The sequence below is a fragment of the Drosophila simulans genome, chromosome 3L, assembly GCF_016746395.2.
Source record: "Drosophila simulans strain w501 chromosome 3L, Prin_Dsim_3.1, whole genome shotgun sequence".
In the NCBI taxonomy this organism is placed as follows: domain Eukaryota; kingdom Metazoa; phylum Arthropoda; class Insecta; order Diptera; family Drosophilidae; genus Drosophila; species Drosophila simulans.
The window spans coordinates 22,429,320-22,454,909 of NC_052522.2; the positions used below are offsets into that span (position 1 = coordinate 22,429,320).

The 25,590-nt window shown below is 43.2% G+C and overlaps 3 protein-coding genes and 2 non-coding genes across 9 annotated transcripts in view; 2 read left to right on the forward strand and 3 right to left on the reverse strand.

Annotated features, from left to right (window-relative positions):
- The window catches only part of LOC6739146 (zinc finger protein 768), a 30,268-nt gene extending 21,828 nt beyond the window's left edge, over nucleotides 1-8,440 (reverse strand). For 2 of the 5 annotated variants that reach the window (XM_039294209.2, XM_039294207.2), the window contains exons 1-2: nucleotides 8,333-8,440; nucleotides 5,048-6,914 (exon numbers count right to left, since the gene is read on the reverse strand). The gene's annotated coding sequence lies outside the window, so the exon portion shown is untranslated. The remainder of the gene's footprint in view (nucleotides 1-5,047; nucleotides 6,915-8,332) is intronic. The other 3 variants (XM_039294206.2, XM_039294205.2, XM_039294208.2) reach the window with 2 other exon arrangements.
- A 1,230-nt stretch (nucleotides 8,441-9,670) lies between these two features.
- LOC27206203 lies at nucleotides 9,671-10,156 on the reverse strand. Its single transcript, XM_039294211.2, has one exon. It carries the CDS (start codon nucleotides 10,154-10,156, stop codon nucleotides 9,866-9,868), a length of 291 nt encoding a protein of 96 aa, XP_039150145.1. The 3' UTR covers nucleotides 9,671-9,865.
- A 124-nt stretch (nucleotides 10,157-10,280) lies between these two features.
- On the forward strand, nucleotides 10,281-11,305 carry LOC6739148. Its single transcript, XM_002085905.4, has one exon. The coding sequence runs from the start codon at nucleotides 10,281-10,283 to the stop codon at nucleotides 10,869-10,871; it is 591 nt and encodes a 196-aa protein (XP_002085941.1). The 3' UTR covers nucleotides 10,872-11,305.
- A 5,280-nt stretch (nucleotides 11,306-16,585) lies between these two features.
- On the forward strand, nucleotides 16,586-16,668 carry Trnal-cag. Its single transcript has one exon. It is a non-coding gene; the product is annotated as a tRNA-Leu (tRNA).
- Nucleotides 16,669-22,325: 5,657 nt separating this feature from the next.
- Trnae-cuc lies at nucleotides 22,326-22,397 on the reverse strand. Its single transcript has one exon. It is a non-coding gene; the product is annotated as a tRNA-Glu (tRNA).
- Nucleotides 22,398-25,590: the final 3,193 nt, after the last annotated feature.

The following is a 25,590-nucleotide window of genomic DNA, read 5'->3' on the forward strand; positions in this document are numbered from 1 at the left end:
TCTTCGTTTGCCAATGCATTCAGCTGTTTTGCTTTGCGAATCTTTTCGCCGTGCCTTTTGGTTCAGTAACCTATCGATTTGATTTTGTTTACCTTTCCGACTTGATAAACAGAAGCGGCGAAAAGAGCGCGGCGGGATTCGCAACCATGTTGAAGTAAATCAAATTGAGTCCGTAAAAGGACTAGAGGGAAGGAGAACCCACAGTTCTGTCATTATTGATTTTAATGTCATTTTTAATCATTAGTTATAAGGCTCTCAAGGGCAAGGATAGCTTTTGCCTGAAGTTTGTAAGGCAGCTTAAAAAATATAAATATGCACGCATAAGAAATTAAAACCAAGATAAAAACCTATATCTACATACGTTGAAGGATTCATACACATATAATTATTTTAAGTTGTTTACTTTGCAATTGAGTTACCACTATAGTTTATCCCAGCTTGGCTTTGGTTACGTATTTCAATAAAATGAATTTGTCTTTATGCACCCCCTCATTTATTTTCCATGAGGTCCGGATTGGTTCATAGTTCTCCATGGGTGTTTTCCCTCCCACTGCCACTGTGCCTCACGCCGCTTTGGACCCAAAGCAACATGTCAAACGAGTCTAATGCAATTACCTTAAATGACTGCAAAAATGCAATTTAGCGAAATATGTTTAAATCTAGGGAAGCAGCGAACGGCCAACAGCTTAGGTGCCGCAAGTAGTCAAGAAAAGGGCCGACTCAACAGCCGCAAGTACAGTTGGCAGGTGCCACTAAATGCAGCCCGCGCAATTCCACTCCGCCCAGGCTACTTTGTTGCAAGTTGGTCCGCTAATCAGTCCATGCGTAAAGTGTGAAAATCCGCACGCACCCAACAAAAGCCTCTCAACGCACAAAACAGTAGCTACTAGCTACCCTTTAGTCCCCAGTCCCTCCTCTACAGACCGACTCATGGGTCTTACCGTTTAATGGCTTTTTTGTAAGTAAGAGGATTAGTTGAGACCGGGGGTCGCACACTTTTTTGCCGACCCTTAGTATCTAGTTTCACCGGAATCTCAAAATATTAATGCACCTTTCTTCCCAGTGTTTCAGACATTTCCATGAACTCTGCTTCCCCTCCACTGCCACTTCTACTCCCAAAGCGGAAACAAACACTTTCAGATGTTGTGCCAAAAACATCGTTGAGGACAAATAAGTTTTGACATAGTTCTCTCCGCTCTAGTGGCTGTATAAATTGAAGCTGGGCAAACGCGGCGTATGCGCATTTTGCCTTGTGGCAACTTTTGAGGGCCGTTCCGGGGAGTGTGTCAAATTCAAAGTCAACTAGGCATGTTGAGTATTTGTTTGAGCCTGCAATATTTGCATACAAGTGAGAGTTTTTAAAAATATATTCTTGTTTTATGTATTTATCCTTTCCAGCCACTGCCTCTGAAAAGTCTATAGCCTTTCTTAATAAACTTTATCGCATTTTCTGCCTCGTTAGATTTCCTTAAAAGTGAAAACTGCGGGATACGAGGTTGAGTCTTCCCTTCGTTGAATTTTCCCCTGCTCCGAGAAACAAGTTTTTACGAGCTGAAAAGTTTTTTCAGACAGAAACCAAACAAAAGATAGTTTAAATGGAAAATATGCATGCCACATCGAGACATCGCAAGTGGCTAAAATTGTGCCAAATTCGGTCTCAAGTACATCAATTAGCTGATCTGAATTACAGCCAAATTTGTGGTCCCATCGAAGACCGCAATGCAACCCACTTCCGACAGTAAATCAAATGAAACGGGCTGCAAACAAAGTCTCCCCTGCATTTAAATGCAGTTGCATGTTTCAAATGTTATAGCTGCCTTTCCTGCGCCCCCGCAACGCCCCTTTGGTCGGCAGTCTGCAAGTTAACGTTGGAGTTGGTTAGAGTCTGGCTGCATTGTCCTCGGAGCAATGCCGCATGCCCCAAGCTCTTTTGCACTGTTTCCATTTTTACGTAGACGGGAAGAAAAACAGAGTTCCTGTGTGAGCAGGAGGGGGTGCAAGGTTGGAATCAGTATGAATGTGCAAATGCTAAGTGCAATTTTTTTAAAGGAATATGCATACATGAAAAGAATGGCATTTCATTTATATTCATATTTGCATTTAACTCGCTAAAACTAAGATACTAATACTTATACTAAGAGTGTTGTGGCTTCGACCTGATACTAGTTGCTTAAAGGCCTCATCTATTCTCTTCGCTTTTAAGCCATTGCAACCATCCGAACTCCGCTCCAAACCTGCACCCCCGAACCTCCGTACGATGGCGAAATGTTTATTGCATGGCAACTAACGACAACAACGCCGTGTGAATAATGGCAGCACCCTTCCCACCACCCCCACTTCCATTTTTGCCCACCCTGAGAGGAAACGCCAGTTCCAATCCCAATCCCAATCCCAGCCCCGTCCCCGTCTCCGTCCCCTGCCACCCGTTCAGAGAAAGACGACCGGGCGATCTCAGTACGGGCGTATGAAAATATTACGCATACGCCCCGTGCTGCCTCGCGATAGGCTGTTGACATGCATTGGCCAACCCTCGACCCCGCCATATTTTGTGTCGTTTATTTTAAATAAAATAAGGCAAACAAGAAATAAGTTTTTCCATCTTCTGTTGTTTAACCTGAGAGTGTGCCCGTCGACGTGGGCGTGGTTGGTGGTGGTAGGAGAGAGTGAAGGGTTTCTCTGCCTCTTGTTTTATCAACGCGGAGCCTCTTTATAAATCCTTCTCGGTAAATACGGACTCAGTCAATCAACTGAACCCCTACTCCTTTTAGCCCCCAGCATGTGAGGAGCTCCTTAAATACTCCAAAACCTTTTTGGAAACCAAACTTCCGGCCCAGTTGCTCTAAGTGAATGCATATGCATACATTCATCTTTTCATTCAGCCATCCATGTATCTTAGTATCTTTGTAACTAAGCACCCACTCTGCCACCCAGCCAAGGCCGGCGAAAGCCCTCCATCCCAATTAGGTGGAGAGGAGGCACCGGACCATCCACTCCGCTCATGGGAGCTCTCATCTGCTGTCGTCCCCCCTCTTGGAATTTGGCACCAATATAGCCGTTCTAGTTGCTGCCTTTCACGACTTTCGCTTGCGTGGCAGCTGAGGCTGATTCGCATGGATGTGGATGTGGATGTGGATGTGTCAAGCGGAATGTTTGTTTTGAATATTCATGGGAGCGCTCTTGAACAAGTTGAAGGGATAATTAGAGCTGGCTGAAACGGAGCGAACGTTTTTACCGATGAACGTGAAGGACTCACGTGTGACAGGATTATACACAACTATTTGAATCAGGTTCAACCAAGAGGCGACTCGTGATCACCTTGGTTTAGACGGCAGAAGAAACCTTCGGCTGTGCAAAAGAACACCGCCGACTTACAATTAATTCTGATGTTATAAACAAAAACCGCCCCCGCCCCCATTAATGACATGTCACGTTTGCTCTAGACTCTGGAAACTACATTCAATGACATGGCAAAAAACGCGCAGAGACAGAAAAATATACGCAGCAGCTGCAATAAAATTAAGTGAAATGGCATGGAAAAGAATGCAACCGAAAAATGCAATTTGCGCTCGGTTCAGCGGGTTTGGTGGGTGGTGGGTGGTGGGTTGCTTGGCTGGGTCGCTTCGCTTGTGGTCTTCTGGGCGGCTCCACTGTTGCCAACTGCAAGCGCAGCACCAGTGTGCAACAGTGAAAAAAGAAGCTCGCGAATGTAAATTAAACTTGTCATTAATGACATGGGCCACACGTACGCAGCTGTATGTACAGCAGCAAATGGAGAATCACAGGGATAGAGAGCGGAAATATAATTGCGCTCTTTTGGGCGACGCATCGTCAGCTTCAGCACATTAAAAAGTGCAGCTACTTGCTGGTGGGGAAAGGGAGGGGCGTACATGGGGGGGTGGCGAATGGCAGACGCAGACACTCACCGTCCCTTTTGCACATCCTCGTGCGGAAGGACTCTCGGCAACTGACCGTTCGGCCGGGCAACCCCTTTCGGGGCTCCCCATCAGCACCCCAGCCCCACCCCCCGTTACACACACTGCCCACGCCTCTGCCGCCGACTCTGCCGCGGTCGCTGCGAATGCTGCTTGCCTGCTATTTTCAGTTAAAAATGTGTGGAGTCAACTGTACTTCAACGGCCACATGCACACACTTACGACCGTTTTGTACACGAATTTTATTTCAATTCATTTAAAATACGTGTAATGGTTGCTTTTTTGCTGCTGCTGCTGCTGCTGCTGCTGCTGCGAGCGCTCATCCTTTCGACCTTTGTATTTTGATTGCCGATGGACCACCCATCACCAACCAACCCCTCCCCCCCCCCCTCGCAGTTTTTAATGGACTGGGGGGTGGGCGGAAATGGAGCTGTATTTCGGTCTCGTGGTCCTCGGATGCCCGTCGCGCATTTTTTCAATAATTAATTTTTTGCGCGTAAGTGAAATTTGCATGTAGATGAGCACGCAAAGCTGTACATAGACTTCATATAGATAGGTATGTACATATGTATACATACGTTTGTACTGGACACCTACACAAATGCGCATGTGGGGTTTGTCCCAGAGGACCTCTTATATTAATTATTGCGTTTTGAGTTATAGCTCGAATATTTTCTTAACGTATATCTTGAACTATCGCTGATGTAACTTGCACAAACAAGATATTGTTAGATTCGCAGAAAAATAGCTTAAAGAAATCATTTTAGTTTTAAAAGATGCTCTACTTCATCGGCTTTACTCTTCTTCGATCCCAATCCAGAATATCTTAATGCGACCAACTTAAGAATAATGAATATGTACAAAAAAAAGTAAGATTATAAATAGTGAATATGTAAAATAGATTCAAAATCGACAGAGGCGTTTTGAATGTTGGCCGTTTTTGTGTACATTATAGCGAATATATCAAACAAGACAATTACAATTTCTCAAAATTCTTATTTTATAGATAAATAGAAAATATTGCTCAAAAACTTTGTCCTACATATATATGTAATATATATATAATTTTTGGGGAAATTTATTAGAAAAGAGGATGGAATTTAAATTGTACTCACCAAATTGACAGGCAAAGATGATTTCGATTCCCTTCGAAGGTTTTCTTTTGCTACGATGCCTATGGGATGGGTGTGTGGGGCTTGTTGGCTTTTACCAGAAATACTCCTCCTCTATACTGTTAAGATCGTCAAAACTTGTGTTTTATTGTTATAGTAATATAATTTGATGTTTAGCCTAGATCGTTCCTCCTATCTGAATGGAATTTTATTTGGTTTTTGTTTATCTTTTTCTCACTACTAGTGTTAGATTAATTTCTTGTAAGTACGAAATGCTTTCGAAAACGGATTTTACATGCCTTTATATCATACTTGGCTTTTGCCACGATATGAACAATTTTAGATAATTTGTATATGGATATATATTGATATTGTATAGAGATGTTCTTCGATCCGATTTATGTATCTTCTCCTCGGTACGACGTGAGCTCCTAGCACTGACGCGTTCCACACACACATACACAAATTTACACTTGTGATTGCGCAACTTTGGCACAAAACTGTTTCTACAGTTTGCTGCTCTCCACTTGCGAAATGGTTTTCGCCGCTTTCTTCGTTATTTCGATTGCTTCACCTCTCAAAGTTTATAAAGTGTTATTCAGCTCGATTTATTCAAGACTTTTTCAGAACATTTTCTCGACCGCTTTTTTGACGAACGCAAAATTTAAGGACTAAGGCGAATATGTAAATAAGCTAACGCAAGAGTTCAATTTGTTTAACGACAAATGTTTTTGGCTTTTTATTAATTACCGTTATGTTTTAGTTGCTGTTTAGCTTTTTCCCGTTAAAAAACACACAAAATAAATTTAACAAATTTTGGCTATTTCCGTTTTTGTATTATTTTTCTCTTTTGTTGGCTTTTGGTATTGAATTTCAGTTGTCACTTTTGCTGTTGCATTTTCTTTTGCTGTTTTCTGTTTCGTTGCTCTATTTTCTATTTGTTATTCTGTTATCGGATTTAGTTATCGGTTATATCTCTTGAATTCTGCTATTGTGTTGGCTTGGAGGCGGTTTTAAGGCTATTTCTGGTTGTGATTGTGATTCTGATTCTGTTTCGATTGGTTTTGTGTTGGCTTCGGTTGCTATTTTCGTTTGTTTCGGCTGCTTGTTCTCCTGCTGTTGCTGTTTCTTGTTGGGTTTTTTGGCTATTTCGTGTGTCTATTTTCGTTTGTTTGCTTTGATTTGTTTGCCTGGTTAGTTGGCTGCTTCCTTTTGGTTGTGTTATTCGTTATTTGTTGCGCTTTGATTATTTTTCGGTTTATTTCGTTCAATTAGGCTCTTTATTATGGTTACAGTTTTCGTTATTATTAACTTTGCTCGTATTATGTGTTCTATTTATTTTCTTGATTTTGAAGTTGTTATCGGTTGGTTGGTTGTTGCAGTGGTTGTAATTGTTGCTGTTATTGTTGTTGCTGTTGTTGTTTTTGCGGTGTTTGTAGTTGTTGTATTCCAAATTTTGTTGTGAATTTTGTTTGTTAAATTTTGAGAAACTAACTAAAAATCACTTTTTGTTTTTTCATACAACTGAAAGATAACTTTATTTTGTTGTACTATTTTCTTTTGTTGTTGTTGCTATAATTTATGTCGTAGAATTGATGGCGTAAATTATATTCAAATCATTTAGTTATTTTTTAATAAGAATGTTTGAAATAAAAAGTTAACTGATGGTAAATAATTTGTTATCGTTGTCGCTTTTTATTTTATTACATTTATATTATAGTATGCTCTGATCTTCGTTCCGTTCGTTTTGTATTATACTGACATTATTATAGTGGTTATATTATTATTTGTTAAACAAAACAATATTTCAGTAAGTATCAACAACGTTTTAACGTAATGTTTAAAAATGTTCCAAACAGTCAAAAAGCACCTGCAAATAGAAAGTACGTTCGATTAGTGACCATGTTGGTAGGCGCTACCAGCAGTTTTTGGATGCCATCGACTCTTATCTTTGCAAGTGGTATCCGGAAACTGCCAGCGGCTAAAAACTGCAAATATAGTAAACTATTTTGCAGTGCAGCCAAAGAAAACTAAGTTAATCGTGCCAGCAGGTTCTTGGCTCTGGGTTGCTTCCTCTGGATGTTGCCCAAGCACAATCAACACATGGCACAGATAAAAACAAATCTATTGGCACGCACAAACACCCACGCCCCCACCCATCTAGTGCTCCCCTATTCCTAACTCTAGGCACCAGTGTTTTGTATGGGGGCACCACGCATTGTCTAAACATCGGAGAGGACCTCAAAGAGAGCCGCGCGGAGAGAACCGGAGAGAGGGCGCAAGGACAACGCCGGAAAGCTGAAAATACGGGAAAACTAAGCGAACAACAAAATTTTCAAGTTCAAAACGCCGCCAGACGATGAAATCGGGTGCGGAAAACAAAGCAAACTCCATCAAACTAAGCAAAACAGGCAACTCCGATACGATCTTATGCAGACAACAACACAGCCGAGAAAGCTGCGGCAACGCCAGGTACACAGGCCAGTTAAATAAAAGTTAGGCGACTGCACTGTGTGCGGGGCAGATTAATGGGTAGCGATACAGCCCACACGAGTACACAGAGTTCGCTTTTTGCCATGAAGCACTGCGGGTAAGTGGTTCGACCGCCGGCACCGCCAATTCCACCCGCCAAGCACTGAAACACAAAGTTCCGAATAGTTGGACAGGAATTGGTGAACCGCATCGGGGAGAGACAATATCCGCAGATGCGTCAGATAGCGAGTGTGTGGAAGGGTGTTGCAGTGCATTTGCCAGATTACTGCAACTTTCCAGAAGCAAACACAATGTTTAGAGCAGCAACTCCAACTGACAATGTTGCTCGCTTAAGCACTATTCACTTCACTTCAGATGAGAATGGTCCTACGCAAAGCTTTCCGCGCACTTTAGATCTCACAGAACCACACGCAGATTGGACTCGCAATCTCTGCGAGCCACGAAAAGCGTGTACAGTCAAACTTTCGTAGCTCGAACCACTATATGTCACGACAGAAGCTGATGTTATGGAGCCTTCGAGTTGTGTTCTTTTTAAGTCTCCGTTCTTCAGACTGAAGAAAGTAAGGAACTGCAATGTTATAGATGCCTCTTTATGCCGTATTATATCCGAATTCTAAGTCGAGGAATTTAGAAACGACCATCCCCCGGACACTGGGCTTCACCCAGATCGCAAAAGATTCGGTCAGAGACCCAGAGCCAGAACAGAAACACGGGAAATACGATTTCTTTGGGCGCGCAAAAATGCTGGAAATTCGCGCGAACACTCCAAGAGCCGCAGAGCTCCGCGAAACGCACCGAAAACGGCCAAAAAGATGAATATGTGCAAAAATCTTTTGCATACGCTCAAGAACCCATGAAAGCGGCGATGGCCAAGCCGCAGTCGCAGTCGCGGTCGCAGCCGGCGTCGCCGTCGGCAGCATCAGGAGCCGCGAGAGCTGAGAGAGTCAAAAAGAAACTGAATAAATTTTCTTCAGTGGGTAGGGGACTGACGCGGTGGCGGTGCGAGGAGGCTGGCGCACAAAGCTTTTTACGGACTCTCGCTCGGACAACAACAGCGTAGCGAAAATCGAACGAAGCGAACGCAAAGAGACGACGAGAACGAGAACTGCGCCCCATCCCATAACCATAAGCCACCACCCGCCCACACCCCAGCCCCCCAGAGAGCCGCCCTGCGAGAGAAACAAGTGCTGCGAGAGCGCTACTCAAGACTCTGCCCGTGTGTGTGTGAGAGACAGACATAGCGAGGGACGAGAGGAGGGGGCAGAGCAAACAACAAAAAGCATCCACAGCGACGGCAAAAAGTTCGCAAAAAGCAACTTAACGGGGAGGCATGTGTGGATCTGGATATAGATGTGGTGTATCTACATCTGAGCCCACAGGCACTCGTGTCTCGCGACTCACATGAGTCCCGCGGTCGACGCGCGCGTCGCTGCGACTGCGGCCTTGCGTCGCGTGCCTTTGCAGCTGAGGTTTTGTTGCCCCTTTCTGGGTTTCCGCAAGGGGTATGCCCGGCCGTGGGTGGGCAAGGGGCGCGTCTAGCCCCCAGGGGGGCTTGGCCTAACCCTCCCCCTGCGCGAATCCCTCGGCTGGCCGTCTGGCGATGTGGTTGCTTTTGGCGGCAGCGCGTGAAAGTGTTACGATTTGGAAACTGGCCGAGCTTAGAAGTGGGTAAATCAGTCGCAGCCACCAGCGTCGGTGGAGGAAGCAGGACTTTGACGCGCCAAATTTAAGTCTCGAACTTAAAGCCCTAACAGCGAACTCGGGACACCTGAACTAGGCACTTAACACTGTCTTGAATCGTAGCGGCTGGTCAAGGGGTTTGGATCTCATTCATACACATTTAAACAATTAGATTAAATGCAGTAAATACATTTTCGCTTCTATATTTTAGAATTCTTAATATGACAACTAGAGCACTGTCCAAAGCTAGCTACAAAATGCCAAAGGATAATGGTTGGGTTTTTGTGAAAAGCTTGTATTCGATGGTCGGTTGAGTTAGGAAACATATGCCAAATGCTATATATAAACTTATCTCTATCGGCTGCGCTGGCTTAATCAGCCGCCGCTGTTTTTGCGCTTGGGCAGTGGGGGCTCCGTCCTAGCCGGTGCTATCAGTAGACAAACAAAAGTGTTCACTTATAAATATTTATTAAAAACAAAATGATAATGCCAATTGAATCGCAGTAAAACAACAAATGTTGCGGGTACACAAATGCATTGGCTGGAATGGATGAATGAAGCTTGGATTGCGAGAGTCCCTCTGATCAATTTAAGCTTAACTGGGAATTTTTGATAAAGCCCACACCACTTGATGGCTACCTAGTTCTCTTAGCCAATCCTCGTATCCTTCGAACCAGCGATGTCACTGTACACGCCGTCCACCAGTTTGATTATATTCTGTTGGTGCTTCATAATGTCTTGAACATCTTGCCGGAGAGCAACGTCGTTCGGCTGTCCGAGGTCGGTCGTACTATCGACTTCCGCAAGGTCTGGGGACGTCTTGCCTCGGCACACGACATAGCTTGGCTTTCCGCAAAGCCTTAGGTCAGCTACCTGAGCGACGTTCTCCTTGCTACTATTGTCCGAGGAGCTAAACATCTCAGATTTGGATTTACTCATCGTGTTTCTCAACTGATTTACTACACTGTATTTAAGTGAGACGTTTACTTGACAACTCCGGGAGCCTAAACTTTGAATTATACTGAAAAACACGAAACACTGTTCCAGTCAACCAGTTCCCGCTATGAGAGCCTCTTTTCTGATCAGTCGCAAGCAGCCGTGGATGGGGCAGCTGCTGCTCATGGCGAGGAACAAGGCCCTCACGCTCCTGCTGAAGCTGTATAGGCGGACTCCCATCTTCAGACCGCGACACCTGCCAGGAAGGAATCAGACTCAGAGCGCTGGACCTGGCCGGGATGCAACGATCAGGACCTCTGCCAAAAACACGAACCTTTCCTGTCGTATTTCCCATCTCACCATGTTTGGCGGCCTCGTGCATCTGGATGTGCTAAGTGAGGACGACTACCTCTATGAGGTCAGTGACGTGGAAATCGGATCGGACGGAGAAATTTTTCTGGACATGCACAGCCGGCGGAGACAGGGCAACTTCGAGCTGGCTCTAATGGCGGGCGGGCAACTGGACGTGGACTCCGAGGAAGACGAAGAATTCGACGAGTGCGACTGCGAAGGATATGTGCGCTACGTGGAGTACGGGGAGTGCAAGGGGGGGAGCGATCTAGTGCGGACGGATGGACGAATGGAGTCTTTGGAAAGATCTCAGCTGCCTGCCGCGCCACCAGGTTCTTTCACAAAGCGAGCCAACCTCCCCATCTAAGCCGTGAAGTATGGCAACGCCGCAATGCCGACAATTGGTACTCTCGTTTGGCGCCAATACTAACGACAACAATGTAAAACACTAGAGCACTCTGGCGAGAGGGCACGTCAAGTGCAGAGAGAGTCCGGACCCGAGTCGGAAAGGGGGCGGGGGAGCCCGGGCGGTCGGAGAGTGTGCACAAAAACATTTGCCGGCTGCTTAGTTTTTTTGCCGGTGCAAAAAGTCGAATGCGAGCGAACGCTGAAAGCTTCCACTCTCCCTCCGCGATTTAGATTCAGATTCAGATTCAAATTCACATTCACATTCACGTTCGCACTCAGATTCCGATTTCGAGTTCGACCTCCCCCTCTGGCACTACGGTACCTCATCAGCGTCATCACCATCGCAAAGTCACACACGGCGTATACATAATCCAAATAAAAGCAAACATTAAATAGTTGTTGCTCCGGCAACTGGCCATTGTTGTGTTAGGTGTATGCATGTATGTATTTATGTATGTACATCTCGCAGGGTCCCACGTCGGGACAATGGAAGAGCACGCGGCCAAAGCCCCTTGTTTTTGTTGCCTCCTTGTGGAACTGGCTAAGATATTGCCACGGCGACAGCTCTGTGTTTTTGCGGCCTATCTGGCGATAAGGTGCCCTTTCCGCCCACCCCCTACGATATGCTCTAATCTTATCGCGAGCGAATAGTGAACTCACTTCATGGAGCACTCGCCAGTGCGAATTCTGTTCGCCTTTCGGCAAAGTAGTTAGCTCAAATATTAGGTCACACAAAAAGCCGGTTTCTGTTGTATTCGGCTGTTTTTGTTGTTGGCTCTGTTATCTTGTGTTGGGACTGCATATGTGGGTGAGTGTTGTTCGTGTGTGAGCTGGCAAGCCGGTTTCGGTCGCCGTTGTTTTTTGTGACTTTGTCGACTTTGGCTATGTAAATTTGTGCCGGCCCGCTCGCCGCGAAGCATATGCCCCCAGAGCCAACAGAAAGAGCAACAAGAGAAATAGAACCCAATAAAAACGAATTTGGCAGGCAGAGCAGACGGTGGGGTTTCCCTCGTGGCCTTCTAAATTAGCATTAGCAAGTATTTTGCATCTGTGGGGCAGTCACATCTCCTATTGTGTGTTAGGTATTACTAAAGATGGGTTATTTGATCGGACCAGGCATACTTTCTCAATTAGACATAGTTGTGCAAGTACAGTTGACACCATAGGCGCTAATTAAAATAATTCAATAAAATGCAGTATTAGAGACTATACTAAGAAGGTCCTTAAATATTTATAGTACACTTTGGTATTCTCAAGAGTAATTATTTAAATTCATTCAGTAACTGGTTGGGAAACGGATTTATCGTCAAACCTTTTAATATATGACTAAAGAAAATATATACGAGACACGTCAGGGGACATTTTATTCTGCGTCCCTAAGCAGATCTCCTGACAAAAATCGTCGATTAGCCGGGACAGGAATTCAATAAAAGCCGGATGGGGATGTGGGCACATACATAGACGCGCAATTACCATTTTTGTAATTTGCAGTGAAAAGACTTAACTTGATGGGAAATCATAAAGGAGTTGGACCCAAAAAGCTTCGTTCGGACGTAGGCTGCCCAGGGATAAAAGCTGGTGCCACTCAATGCCACCCAATGCCACCCAACGCCACCCAATGCCAACCACCACCCACGGCAGTGGCTGGCTCTCGACAGGATATGCAGATAACTGTAAATAACCGATTATATGCACATATATTTCCTCACCTATGTACCGCACACATTTTTATGTATGCAAGTATATCACGGCACATATGTACAGGGCAGAGTTTAAGCCCGTTGTCGCTGTCGTTGTTGTTGCTTAATTTACAGCCTTATGTCACTTTTTGGTGCATTACACTTTTTCATTATCGCGCAGCAGCACCCAAAAACAGAGAGAGCAATAGGGAGCGACGACCAGTCGGTCCCTCTCGCTTTCGCCGCCTCGGCTGGCTATGGCCATCTCGCTCGGCCAGAGTCCGAGGAAAAGTGAATGAGGAGCGGAGCACACATCAAAGGGAAATGAGTTTTCATTTAGTCCCACACAAAAGCGGAAATGAATCGAAATAAATAAATAAATTGCACCTGGAAGCAACAGCCACCACACCCCCGCATCCCCTGCATTACATACGACCCACGCATGGTCTCTACCCCCCAACCCCCCTCACCGAATCAATGGATTCGGAACTTTGCGCATGCGCAAGGAGAGAGAGAGAGTGTGAGGAAGGGAGAGAGCGGCAATGTCGCGAGAATGCAACGACAATCGGCCGTCTCGCTCTGGCTTGGCGTGCATTCAACCCGGTAAGGCACCTGAGCAGTCCCCCGCCCAGTTCCGCCCACTGCCGTCCGCCCCCTCGAGTTGCTCTCATTCTCGCGCTCCATTCCTCGTCGCCTTGTAGTCCTTTTGGTCTTCTTGGGACGGAAAGCCGAACGGATCGCGCTTCTTGTTTGTTTTTCCCGGCGACAGGCCCCCGTTTTTGCCCACAAGCCCTCCGTTTTGTTTTGCTTTAGCCTTATCAAAGTTTGGCGCTCTCCGGCGCGCTTTTTAGCTGTCAGCCCCCTGCGACCCCTCCGACCCTCGCGCCTTTCGCTTCGTGTGTCGTTTTGTATTTTGTTTAGGTTTTTGTTGTTTTGCCGTTTGGCCGTTTTTACTTTGACTTTCATTCAAGAACAGTCTTCGTGGCGTCGGGAGTCGCCTCTTCTTCTCGCGACACAGAAACGATGCCCGATGCCGCAGCTAGAAAATAGATCACAAAAGGGTTAACAAAACTCCTCGAGGTCGGGAACACAGGCGAGCAAGCAGCACACAGTCCTAATGAAAATTGAAGCGAACTTTCAAGGACTTTCAAAGGATGCAGCAACTTCCGTTTCGCCAGTCGCGATTTAAAGATACATCGTAGTTTATCTAACTTTTCTGGGACTTGAAACCATTAACAGGCCTAAGGATAAAACACTCTTCCTGGCGGAAAAGCAACAGTAAATTCCAAAGTAGCTTCCAATGCGAGAAGTTCACTCCTGAAGTTTCACATTGATTACTTAGATTACTTAGATTACTGATTTTTTGCACTTAGTCAAAGCTAAGGACTTATTGGTCGTATATATACCATGGCTTAATATTTCGTTTTGCACTTCCAGTAATCCGAAAATAAAAGCGACGGCAAACACTTCTGTTTAGGTCATCCCGACACTAAGACTAAGAATAACTCGCAATCATTTTATTTTTTGTCGAAAAAGCGAACAATATTTGTTTGTTTCGAACGCGAGAGCGGAGTTTTCTAAACTAATTTTGTTAATCAGATGCGTCGGCCAGCGCAGCTAACTAGCGGCAAAAACAAAACCGCAAGCACAGCCGCAACGACAACGACAACAACAGCGACAACGCCGACGCCAGCGTAATAGAGCAATAGGCAGGCAGGCGGTGGGCGGGGGAGGGGCACCCTCTGCGGTTTAGGGCTGAAACACGGGTAGTATTTGCATAATTTACATCAAAACACAACACACATCCCCCTCCGGTGGGGCGGACGCTGCTCACTGGGCTTTTGGGGGCTGCTCGCAGGATGCGCTTAGATTTAGACTGGACACCCACTGGCGCGCAGACACACACGCACACACATCCACACATGCACACTCACTCATGTTGGGGGGACTTTCCCTTTTGGCAGGAAATCAGGAGAATTTTCCAACACAGAATCAAGTGGCGAGCCAAAGTTGTAAAGTGCTACTAACTCAGGCAAAATAAAACTTATGCGACTAAACCGAAAATTTTGAATGTGTGTTGCTGTTGACAAAGCATTTTCGAAACTGATTTTGCCCAGACTCGACGCACAGCCGCATTTGTCGCAGCCCCGGCAACAAAAATGCAGCCAGAAAAAACTCATTATGAGAGTCGTCGACACACTGGGCGCCAAGCCACAAAAGTGGGCCGGAATGGTGGATGGGGTTCGGGGTTTGGGGCTTGGCGCTTGGCGCTTGGCGAACGGAAATCAGGGAATCCGGGAACGGGGCTCGGGCTGCAAACGTCAATAATTAGCAACCCCATTAATGCGAATTGCGACCACCCCAGCTTATTTGCCACCGCCCACTGGGTGTCGATTGAGTTTTGTGTGCTTCCCTTCTCGGGCGTTTTAATTTATTCGATTATTTTGATGTTTGCGCATCGTCATCAACATAATCAGCCACTGCAGCCTGCGTGGACTGCGCCAGCAGCAGCAGCAGCAGCAGTGCATTAATGCATTCCACTCCCAGTCCCTTTTCCCAGCCGCACCCCGTCCACAGATCCAGTGGGCCCAACCATTGTCCGGTGGATTCCGCGATGCCGATCTCCTACCGCATCTCCGCCTGCCATTTCATTCGCTGCTCTGTTTTTAATTCTTTTTTAGGTGCGTTTGCACATTACTTTTTCACTCGGCGCCAATCATTCACAGCTTAAGCTGGACCTGGGATAGCTCATCAATGGATGTCCTACAGGATCATCCGAGCCTGGCTGAGCACTGATCTCCGAGCTAGTCATCATTATAGTTATCATAAGAATGTTAGCTTTACTTAGTCTGGCTATATACAGATTAATTCATACACAGATTCATCTAGATAGTGATAATGATGAACATGAATATATATGATAAGGATGATAATAATAAATTAATAAATATTATTGTACCTATAGTACGTCAATACTTAATTTTAGCGTTTGCTGATTTCTCCCTATAAATGTGATATTCGTAAGGGACTTTTCACTGCAACCCGCCCAGTCCGCCATAAAAAAGAAATTATAATACAATTTATTATTAATTTTTGCCCGTTTTTTCAGCTGCAGTCACGCAGATCCGCCGACCAACCAAAATGCAACCCCAAGGGGGCGGGCCATCTGCAACCGCCCATCAGCAGCAACGCATTATATTCGCGCTCGTTGTTTTCTGCCGTGTTGTACAGCACTTTTATTTCGAATTTTTTGCCATTTTATGCTATTTATTGTCATGTTGCGTAGCCCAAACCAGTACCGCCCACTCCGCCGCCTCTCGGAAGTGCGACTCGCATACGAGTATATATATGGCTGGTAAATGAGCTGTGTCTGTATAAATGCGTGGGCTATGTACTCGGGTTAAAAATGGGATATTAGTAAAAAGCTCATCCGAGGATCCTAGCCCTGGTAGTACATAAACCGGAAGTACCTATGTACATATATATTGCGATTCATGTCTACACAATAATTAAATGTGGCGGGGTTCGATCAATCGGTGGTGGAGTGAATTATAATAAGTGGTTGCTGTTTTGCCATCCCCAGCCACATTGTGTTGCAATATATGATTAACGAGTTGTCCAATCATGGCAGCTACAATAATTGAGTAAATACCCATAATTGTATTTGCAATGTAGGGTCCTCGAAGTACCGCATTAAGTGCTAACATATTCCGCTTATTGGCTAATTGCACATACGCAACTGGCTGTTTGGCTGCATTTGAGCATCGTTTATCGATTCCGAATAGAATCTCTTTCGTATTTAATAGCATAATGCAAACATGAGACCTTTTTCTGTTCGAAAACGAATATTGAGACAAGTATATAAGTAATTTATCTATTTAAAAATATAATAGACGATAAATAAATCGTTTTTCAGTACGACCACTTTAATTTTCCCGAAAAAGGCGAGTGATCACGCTGTCGATAACGGTCACTGGGATCCCAACATTCAGGTGTCAGGATGGCCGAGTGGTCTAAGGCGCTGCGTTCAGGTCGCAGTCTACTCTGTAGGCGTGGGTTCGAATCCCACTTCTGACAAGGTTTTTTTTTTTTGGCTTGCGTGGTTTTATTTGGTCTTGGTTAATGTATTTTTCAACGCATATCGTCGCTGCTCCGGTCGAAATAATGCAACAAAAATACATTTTACATGGCCGCTTTTTGCTGCCCTTTATATACACGCATTGTTGCCGCCACAGCAAAAAAGAGCCCACAGACCGAATTGATTTTTATACAGCTTTTCCAAATGTTTTTATTAAACAAACCACTTTCAACCCTTAAAAACCCCCGGCAAGTTTCACATATGCGATTTTCGAGCCTTCGTTTTTTAATGATGCGAATTCGATGTACGAAATTTTCATTAATACTCCGTCGTCCCACCTCCTCTCGCCTGGGAAGAGGCAGGGCCTGCGAGAGCGACAGAGACAGCCACTGGGGCGGTGGACCAGGGGCGGAATGGGTCCTGGCTGTAGGCTTAAAGTGCGTCATGTACAGGTCAGGCAGCGCACGAGTGGGAGAGATAGCCGCGGACATGGTGGAGCATATGCAGGGCCTTGTATATAGAAAGGTACGTGCACCCAGCTATGTAGTACATATGTAGAGTACGGTGTTTATGCAATGCAGTTTACGGCCACCAGCGGACCCACCCCCTCATCCTCAGCGCACCCGCACCCTCCGCAGGACCGAACCAGACCTTTGTTTGGCGATTCAATGCTTTTTAAAAATAATTGAATGTTATATTCAATTAATTGTTCGTTAGTCGCCGGCATCTATTGCCACTCCCAGCACTGCAGCTGCAGCCTGGCCGCGAAGCCAATTGGCTGCAATCGCACTGCACCTCGATGAGCAGTGCCTGATAGCTAATGGATAATATGACCCCGTAATTGGATTATCGACGAGTGAGTAACCCGCCAAATTTACTGTCCTTCTGTCTGGGTAAATTTCAGTTAAGATACACAATGAACTTAACAGGGATGTACTCCGTCCAGAAATCTAAGATCATTTTTGGAATTCTCTAAATCAATTGAAGAATGACAATTGCTACTTTAGAACTCGAGAGGCAATTCGTTTTCTTGTCCAGACACACTTTATCCAAAGACACTAGCATAATTCTATTATTATTTTATTATTATTTTTATTTTATTATTCTAGCTTCTGTTATGTATTCATGATATGTCTTCCCCTTGGAAGAAGGTTTTTATTTTAAGTTCTTATAGTTTGTAGATCCCGCTGCTTTTCTCTTCGTCCACAAAATTACAAAACGAATATAAGCAGGTACTCATCCTAAATATTAATTACGAATTTCTTCAAATACTATCGTCTTTAAAAGGTTTATTTTAATATGCAAAGTTGTATTTGTATACCACCACGTATCGGATGGTAATTGTATAATCGTATAGTGTTATTTAGTTATACCCCTTAATTGTAGAGTAAAAGTTCTTGATTCTTTATTTTATTTATCATATTTATACCCGTTACTCGTAGAGTAAAAGGGTATTCTAGATTCGTTGAAAAGTACACTAGTGGGCATAAGTATTTGGACAAGAAATATATTCAATATATTTGTTTGTAACTCAGTGTTTACTTAAAGCAAAATTGTTTGATAATTTTAGGTAGACTATCGTATTTAAATTAGGTAACATAAACATATGGATAACTTCATTGTTGATTTAACAACAATTACTTTTTTACAAATTAGCAGTGGCATAAGTACTTGGACAAATTATTTAAATGTTATAAATTGAAAAAAAAAGTCGACTAAAAAATTATGACAAATTAATAAAAAAATATACCCTCCCTTAGCGTCTATCACTCTTTGCTGACGTTTTGGTACAGACTGTACCAAGCTGTGGATATAATCTATTGAAATATCATTCCATAAGGTTTAAATTTCTCCTTTCTCTCCAATCAATTTTTCACCAGAGGGGAATGCATGATTATTAAGGACATCTAAATATTTTCTTTGATTCATGGTTCCATGAACAGGAACCAAATCTCCCAAGCTAGTGAAGGCTACGCATCCCCAAAACATATCAGACCCTCCTGAATGATTTACTCTCTGACATACTGGTGCCACTTTTTTCCGATATTGTTTCAGTAATCTAACAAAATTTTTTTTTTGAGCAGTGAAACTCAAAGGAGCTTTCATCGCTCCCCAAAACACTGTTCCAGAATGATGCAGGCTGACCAACATATTTTTTGGCAAAGTCGAGGCGCTTTAACTTATTTCGTGGAGTTATTAGTGGAATAACTTTGCTAGCATATGTTCCAAAATCGGCTTCCTTAAGACGTCTGCGAACCGTTCTTTCACTGATATCGATTTCTGCTCCTTCTTTTAGTTCTTTGGCAACCGATCGGGGAGTTTGTAGAACATTTTGCTTAATCATCAGTAAAATATACCCATCGTCCTTTTGAGTTACACCGTTGCCCGTGGAATTTTGTATAAATCAATGATATTTTGTACCGAAATACCAGAGTTATACTTAATTATTATTTAATTTTTTATAAATTCGCTCAGTTCCTTTATTTTTCCCATGTTTAACAAATTTATGAATAAAATAAAAAAGGTAGTAACACGTTATCAAGAACAAATGTTTAAATGATTTAAAAAAAGTCAAAAATTTGATATTCTTCGAACAACAGATCAATGCGAACTAATTAAATGTGATGTCTAAATACTTTTGCCACCGCCCAAATCGTTGTCTGTTTAGCTTTCTTATCAGCAGAAGGAAAATTGAAAAGGTAAAAAGCAAAACATACCTCTCGCGAGTAACTGTAATGGCACTCTTTGTTTTAACATCAATAGTTTACTTTTTTATTTGACTATACTATGAAAAGCATAGCCCGGCAGTTGCAAGCTAATGGTGTCTAAATACTTATGCCAACTAGTGTATGTAACAGGCAGAAGGAAGCGTTTCCGACCATATAAAGAATATATATTCTTGATCAGGATCAATAGCCGATTCGATCTGGCCATGTCCGTCAATCAGTGTGAATGTCGAGATCTTAGGAACTATATAAGGTAGAAGGTTGTGATTAACCATACAGATTTTATAGACAAAGAAACTGTCACGCCCACTCTTTTGAAAAATGTGTTGACGTTTTTTCATATTTATATTAGTCTTGTAAATTTCTATCGATTTGCAAAAATAATTTTTGCAACGCCCACTCTAACGCCCAAAACTTCCACCCACACGCATTTGAAAAATGTTTTCATATATTTTCTTAATTTTATTAGTCGTGTAAATTTCCATCGATTTGCCAAAAACTTTTTGCAACGCCCTAAAGCCGTCAAACCGGACCAAATTCGTTGAAATTCTGACCATGTCCGTAAGGATCTCAAGATCGAGCTAAAGAATTGTTAAAGCTGGAGAGTTAAGATTAAACATAAAGATTCTAGAGACATTAGGGCATTGCAAGTTTGTTGACCATATTGCTCATATTCGCAAAATCTTGATATATAAAATATAGAAATCCGACACGCATTCTCAAAATGTTTACTGTCCAAACGTCAAATTCTTAATTCTAGGAAGTGCATTTATGAAGTCTAGTACAAAATCATTGTTGTCATTAAATGTTATGTCAGAAATTGGATATTAAATGTGCGATCATCAGCTCGACAAGAAGTCCTTTGTTGAATAGAAAGATATACTGAAAATGTATTTAGGCTAGGATATACATATGTAGGCATTTTTCCGCTTAGCTGTCCGCTTTTACTGAAATTTGTAGACCAAGTGTTGTTCAGCTTGCTAGTTTTAGAACCCTAAATATTAGATTAAATACAGTTAGCAATCGATGTAAAATAAAATAAAATAAAAAGGCCATTAAATGATTCATTTTTTTTTTTTGTTGTAGCGTGCGTTTGTTTATTTAAAATCTGTCCGAGAGGACAATAATTAAGTGGTTTGGCGGGTGACTTAACTTAACTAAGAGAAATTTAAATTTAAATTTATTTGTTAATGTTGTGGTAGGTCAAGGGTATTCATGATTCTTACATAATATTATAAAATTATATGTACAATGATAGTTATATTACCATCAATACATATCAAAAGTCAAACCGAGAATGACCTGCAGAGAATATGTTGACGAGCATCAGATACTGGTATTTAAGATTAAGGATATATGTATGTGTATGTATGTGCTGCCCACTTAACTTCCCACTCCGTTTTGAATTAGAGCATTTCAAATGCAAGTGCCTGGCTGTGTCCGTTATCTCATCCGAGATACCCCTTCGAGGGCGATAAAGGACTCGACTCCACGTGCATGCATACAAACTTGGCTTGCGTACTGCAGCAGGCTGGATTCAGCAGGAAGAGCAAACAAAACAAAGGAAACAGTTGAGTGCATTTTAAATTTCGTTGCTATCGATTTTCATTGCGGAAAAGAGGCGGCATGCTCGAAGTGCGAGAGAGATAGATAGCAGGCATCCCCATGTTGCTGTGCACACACATACCTACATACGTACATACATATGTATATGTATGTACGACCACCTCCCCACTTCAGCATGCATACATATATGGAGTAAACATAAAAAATGCAAATGTGCATGGACATAAAACCAACCCCTTCGGCCCACTCCCCAGCACTGTGCATTGTGGATGCAACAGACCGAGGCCTGATCCACGGCCAGAGCCTCATCCTTGAATGCACCCAAAAGGGTTCGGCCGACAAGCGCTCCTCCTGATGCCGGGCATATGCTCCCCGGAGGAGACACCTCTCCCCGGCCCGCGATAAGGCGGGGGCTCGGAAAAACGTCTAATGAAGTTGGAAGCCGGTTGTCAGCTGCATCCAACCACCCACTCTGGCGGCTGTGGAGACTTGGGAGTGGAGGGTGGATGGTGGATGGGGCACGGTGCACGGTGCACGGTGCATGTTGGATGGACCTTGTTCGATGTGTTGTCAGCAATTCAACCGCACACAGACGATTGCCAATTTGGGATGCACGTCCCCTGGACATGCATGCAGCATGAACGCATCCTGCGTGCACAGTCAGGTGCAATATCCTCAACAAGAGAATTGTGCATTTTTAAATAATATGGCAATGCCTTGTTCGCGGCCACGTCCCCCTCGATTAAAATTGCAAATGAATGGCCATTTCTGTGCTGAAGTTTGCGGTCGGTCCTCAAAGGGTGCTCTTTGGGAGTGCCGAGGCCTAATGGGGAAATACACGTGGCTGCGTCGATATGGCATCCGAAAACTTTTCTCCAGGCCCACACTTTTCATACACTGATTAATCAATGCACGTGGAGCGCACTTCGGGGAGGGAGTGCTGGGCTGCATCTAAAGCAATCAATGGACGCGGCAGAGCCCGTCAACATGCCCACTCCTCAACTTCTGGCCATATCATTGCGCTCCTTCCCATTGCCGATGGCCATCGAGAGTTGGTGATGAAGCTCATTCGGGAAATCATTCATCAGATGACAGAAACCGGCAGAAGCTCCGAGGCAGGCAGCCCGACTTTCGGACGGACCAACCGACAAGCAGCAGATGAATATGGATATGGAATATGGATATAGACGAAATGGACATTGATGCATGTATGACATATGAATCAAGATAATGGCAGGCAGTGGACGAAATGCCGAAAGCTTAATTACATAGCAAAAATGTGAGATGGTATTCAGGGCATTGTTGAAGTCTTTGAAAAAAAAAAAAATTTGGTGGCCATCAGCTGCAAAAAAAAAATCTCATACTTCCCATACCGGGAATTGAACCCGGGCCTCCCGGGTGAGAGCCGGGTATCCTAACCACTAGACAATATGGGAGATGTGAGGTTGACGTGTAAACTAGCAACATGAGCCACATTCAGCCGTGCTATAAATAGAAATTCAGCCACAGGGTGACTCGTGCGCGCGGAATTAGATTCGGACGCTGTTTAAGAAGTTATTAAGAATACCAGCTTGCAACAGTGCCGCGATTGAAGGGTGATGAGGGGTGTGCTGGTAGTAACCGAGGGACTTCTTATTTCGGCACATACGTATGCACATACTTAAACGCCGCAATCTTTTTGTGCTCATAAAGTATGTATGAATATGTAGCCCGTGGACTTGAACGCTACAACAATAAAGCCTGAGCGCCACATGCAAAGCAAATTGCAACGAAACACAAGAAAGGATGGCTGCCGCAAAGAGGAGGGGAAGTGGGTGGTGATGTGGGGGTAGGATTTAGCTACAGATCGCCGAGGGGTTGAACCTGTTTGGCGCTGGCTGTGTGCCCCACTCGACATATTGAAGTATATTAATTAAAAACATTTTCATTTATTAAAAGAGCAGCACGGTGCTCATGGAAAGGTCGCCAGGTTTGGTGGGGGAGGTAACGGGCGTGGGGCATCCAAAAAACTGCAGCCGTTTCCACAGTAGGCGCTAACGAAGATTGCAGGCCATTTAATACATCATCGAGGCTCTTGTAACATAAAATTTCTGTATAATCTTCACACTTTTCGGACTTGATTCGTCAACTTCAAATACCGAATGAGTTTTCTTATTAGGGAACAGGAAAATTATACACAAGCTTGTATTTATTAAAATATAATATAAAAATTTATAATATAAATATATAGAAAGGTTTTATTACACGTAGAGTAAAATATTCGTTGAAATGTATACATTTGTAAGGCAGAAGAAAGCATTTCCGCCCTATATAATATATATTTTCTTGATCTTGATCTTCTTCTCTCAGAATCAATAGCCGAGTCGATCTGGCCCTGTCCATCTGTCTGTCCGTTTGAAAGTCGAGATATAACGAACTATAGAAGCTAGAGAGTTGCGATTAAGCATACAGATTCTAGAGACATAGAAGCAGCCTAAAACTGCCACGCCCACACTTTTGAAATTTCGCGCTCGCATTTCCACTAACTTAGGGTATCTGATAGTAGGGGAAATCGACATTCTCTATTACTCGACATGATTTTTAAAACTGTGCATATATCATGTGAAAACGACAATCACGATTTTTAAGATTTTTACTTATTATTATTATTATGTTATTAAAGTATTTAAAAAATATAATCCCTTGTTACATTTTTAATTATTAATTCTTTTCATTATATTTCACTCAATTTATAATAAATAAACCTCAATTGGTCCGTGTTTCATGAGCTGTTTATGATAAAACCTTTAATTTTTTTGAGCAATGGGCCTAAGTTGACTGCTACCAGTTGCACCACAATAACAAGTTCCTTTTGGCGGCGAAGCTGCTTCTAACAAATTGGCCAACCACTTCCATGATCAAACTGCAGCTCGCATGCGGTATGTGTGTAGGACCATAACATAAATTTGAATGATACCAGCGAAAACACACATTGCCAGTTACTTTGTTGCTAATTGGGGTATAGGACGACTTTACTCTAATTGAAATACAACACACAACTTGACTCCCAAACTCCCCAACAGGCCCGCAGAATTATCAGACTTTCCCGCAGAAGGCCGAGTACTGGAGACGGCTTTTGGGCTGTCTTCAGGCAAGTGAACTTGTTTCTCTTTTGGCGCTGCGCTAACCAGACACCATTTATCATTACGGGACCGAACTGGGAAAACTAGATTTCTCTGCCGACAACTGACCGAGTAGAGACCACGGCCACCACTTCCACAGCCAACTCGCTAAAAAGTCATTGATCGTGGCTGGCTGGCGCTGCTCACTTTTCGATGATGCCCGAGATATTTGCAAAAATTAATTTTAATTACCCTGCAATGTTGTCGCCAAAAACCCCTCCGGTCGCTGTCTTGTCAATTCTTCGTAGACAGCTGATCAATAACATTTTCTTCGGGCATATCCGCTTCTAATTAAGATCCAAGCTGTTGGCAGTCAGTTATATAGTATGTAATAACGCCTTTTCAAACGATGAGTAAGGAATTCTTTTCGTTTTACATTCTAATATGTTAGGGCCTATTTACTTGTATTTAAAATGTATGTCTTATTCATATTATATCATATTCATTCTGATGTACGACACAACTTAAGAAAACAAAAAATAAACAATTATGAGCGTAGTGTAATGCCAGTACTAATAAAAAAGATACAAAACTTCTGTGGGCAGTCCCTAATTTAATTCTTTTAAAAGGTCTCCTTTAATAATTACACGATCATTGTGGGACAAATTCTACATAAAGAAAACCAAATTTTGGAGAAGTCCACTCGCTACGGTAACTACGGTATACCCGTTACTCGTAGAGAAAAAGGATATACTAAATTCGTTCGTAGAAAGAAGAGTTTTCGACCTTTTAAGGTACAGGATCAATGGCTGAGTCGTTCTGGCCATGACCGTATGTCTTAATAAACGCTTCGATCTCAAGAACTAAAACAGTTAGGAGTTGAGATTGTGCTTCCACAGACATAGACGCAGAGCCTGTTTGTTTCTAAATATTGCCACGCCCCCTGAAACGCCCACATACCGCCCAAAACTGGCACACATATGGAAAGTGTTTTTATATAATATAATTTTTTAAATAGTCTTGTAAATTTCTATCAATTTGCCAAACAATTTTGCCACGCCCACTACAACCGTTTGAAAAATGTTTTAATTTTTCTTCGTTTTATTTTATGTCTTGACAATTTCTATCGGTATACCAAAAGCACTCTGGCCACGCCCCTTCAAAAACCTACAAAATGCCCTACAAAAAAATAACAGCCACGTCCACGCTTTTCAAAAATTTTTTTTCCTATTGATATGCCAGAAAAATAGTGAAATGTTCCGATCGCGTAACTCGCCTATAACATTCTCCCTTGTTTTCTCTTTGTCTTCAAATTTAAGCTAATACTAGTTTTCCACAATTCAAATGTAAATATGTAATGATCTACATTATTAGCATTGTATTTTTTAAATATTTGTAAACCCCAGTAAGTCCCGACATTTTTGGCATTTCATTAAAACAGACAAAAAAAAAATGAATCCGCAAGAAACAGAGCCTAGTGTTTCCCGTTTGAAAGGAACAGGAGTTAGCGTTGAGTCGACAACACATA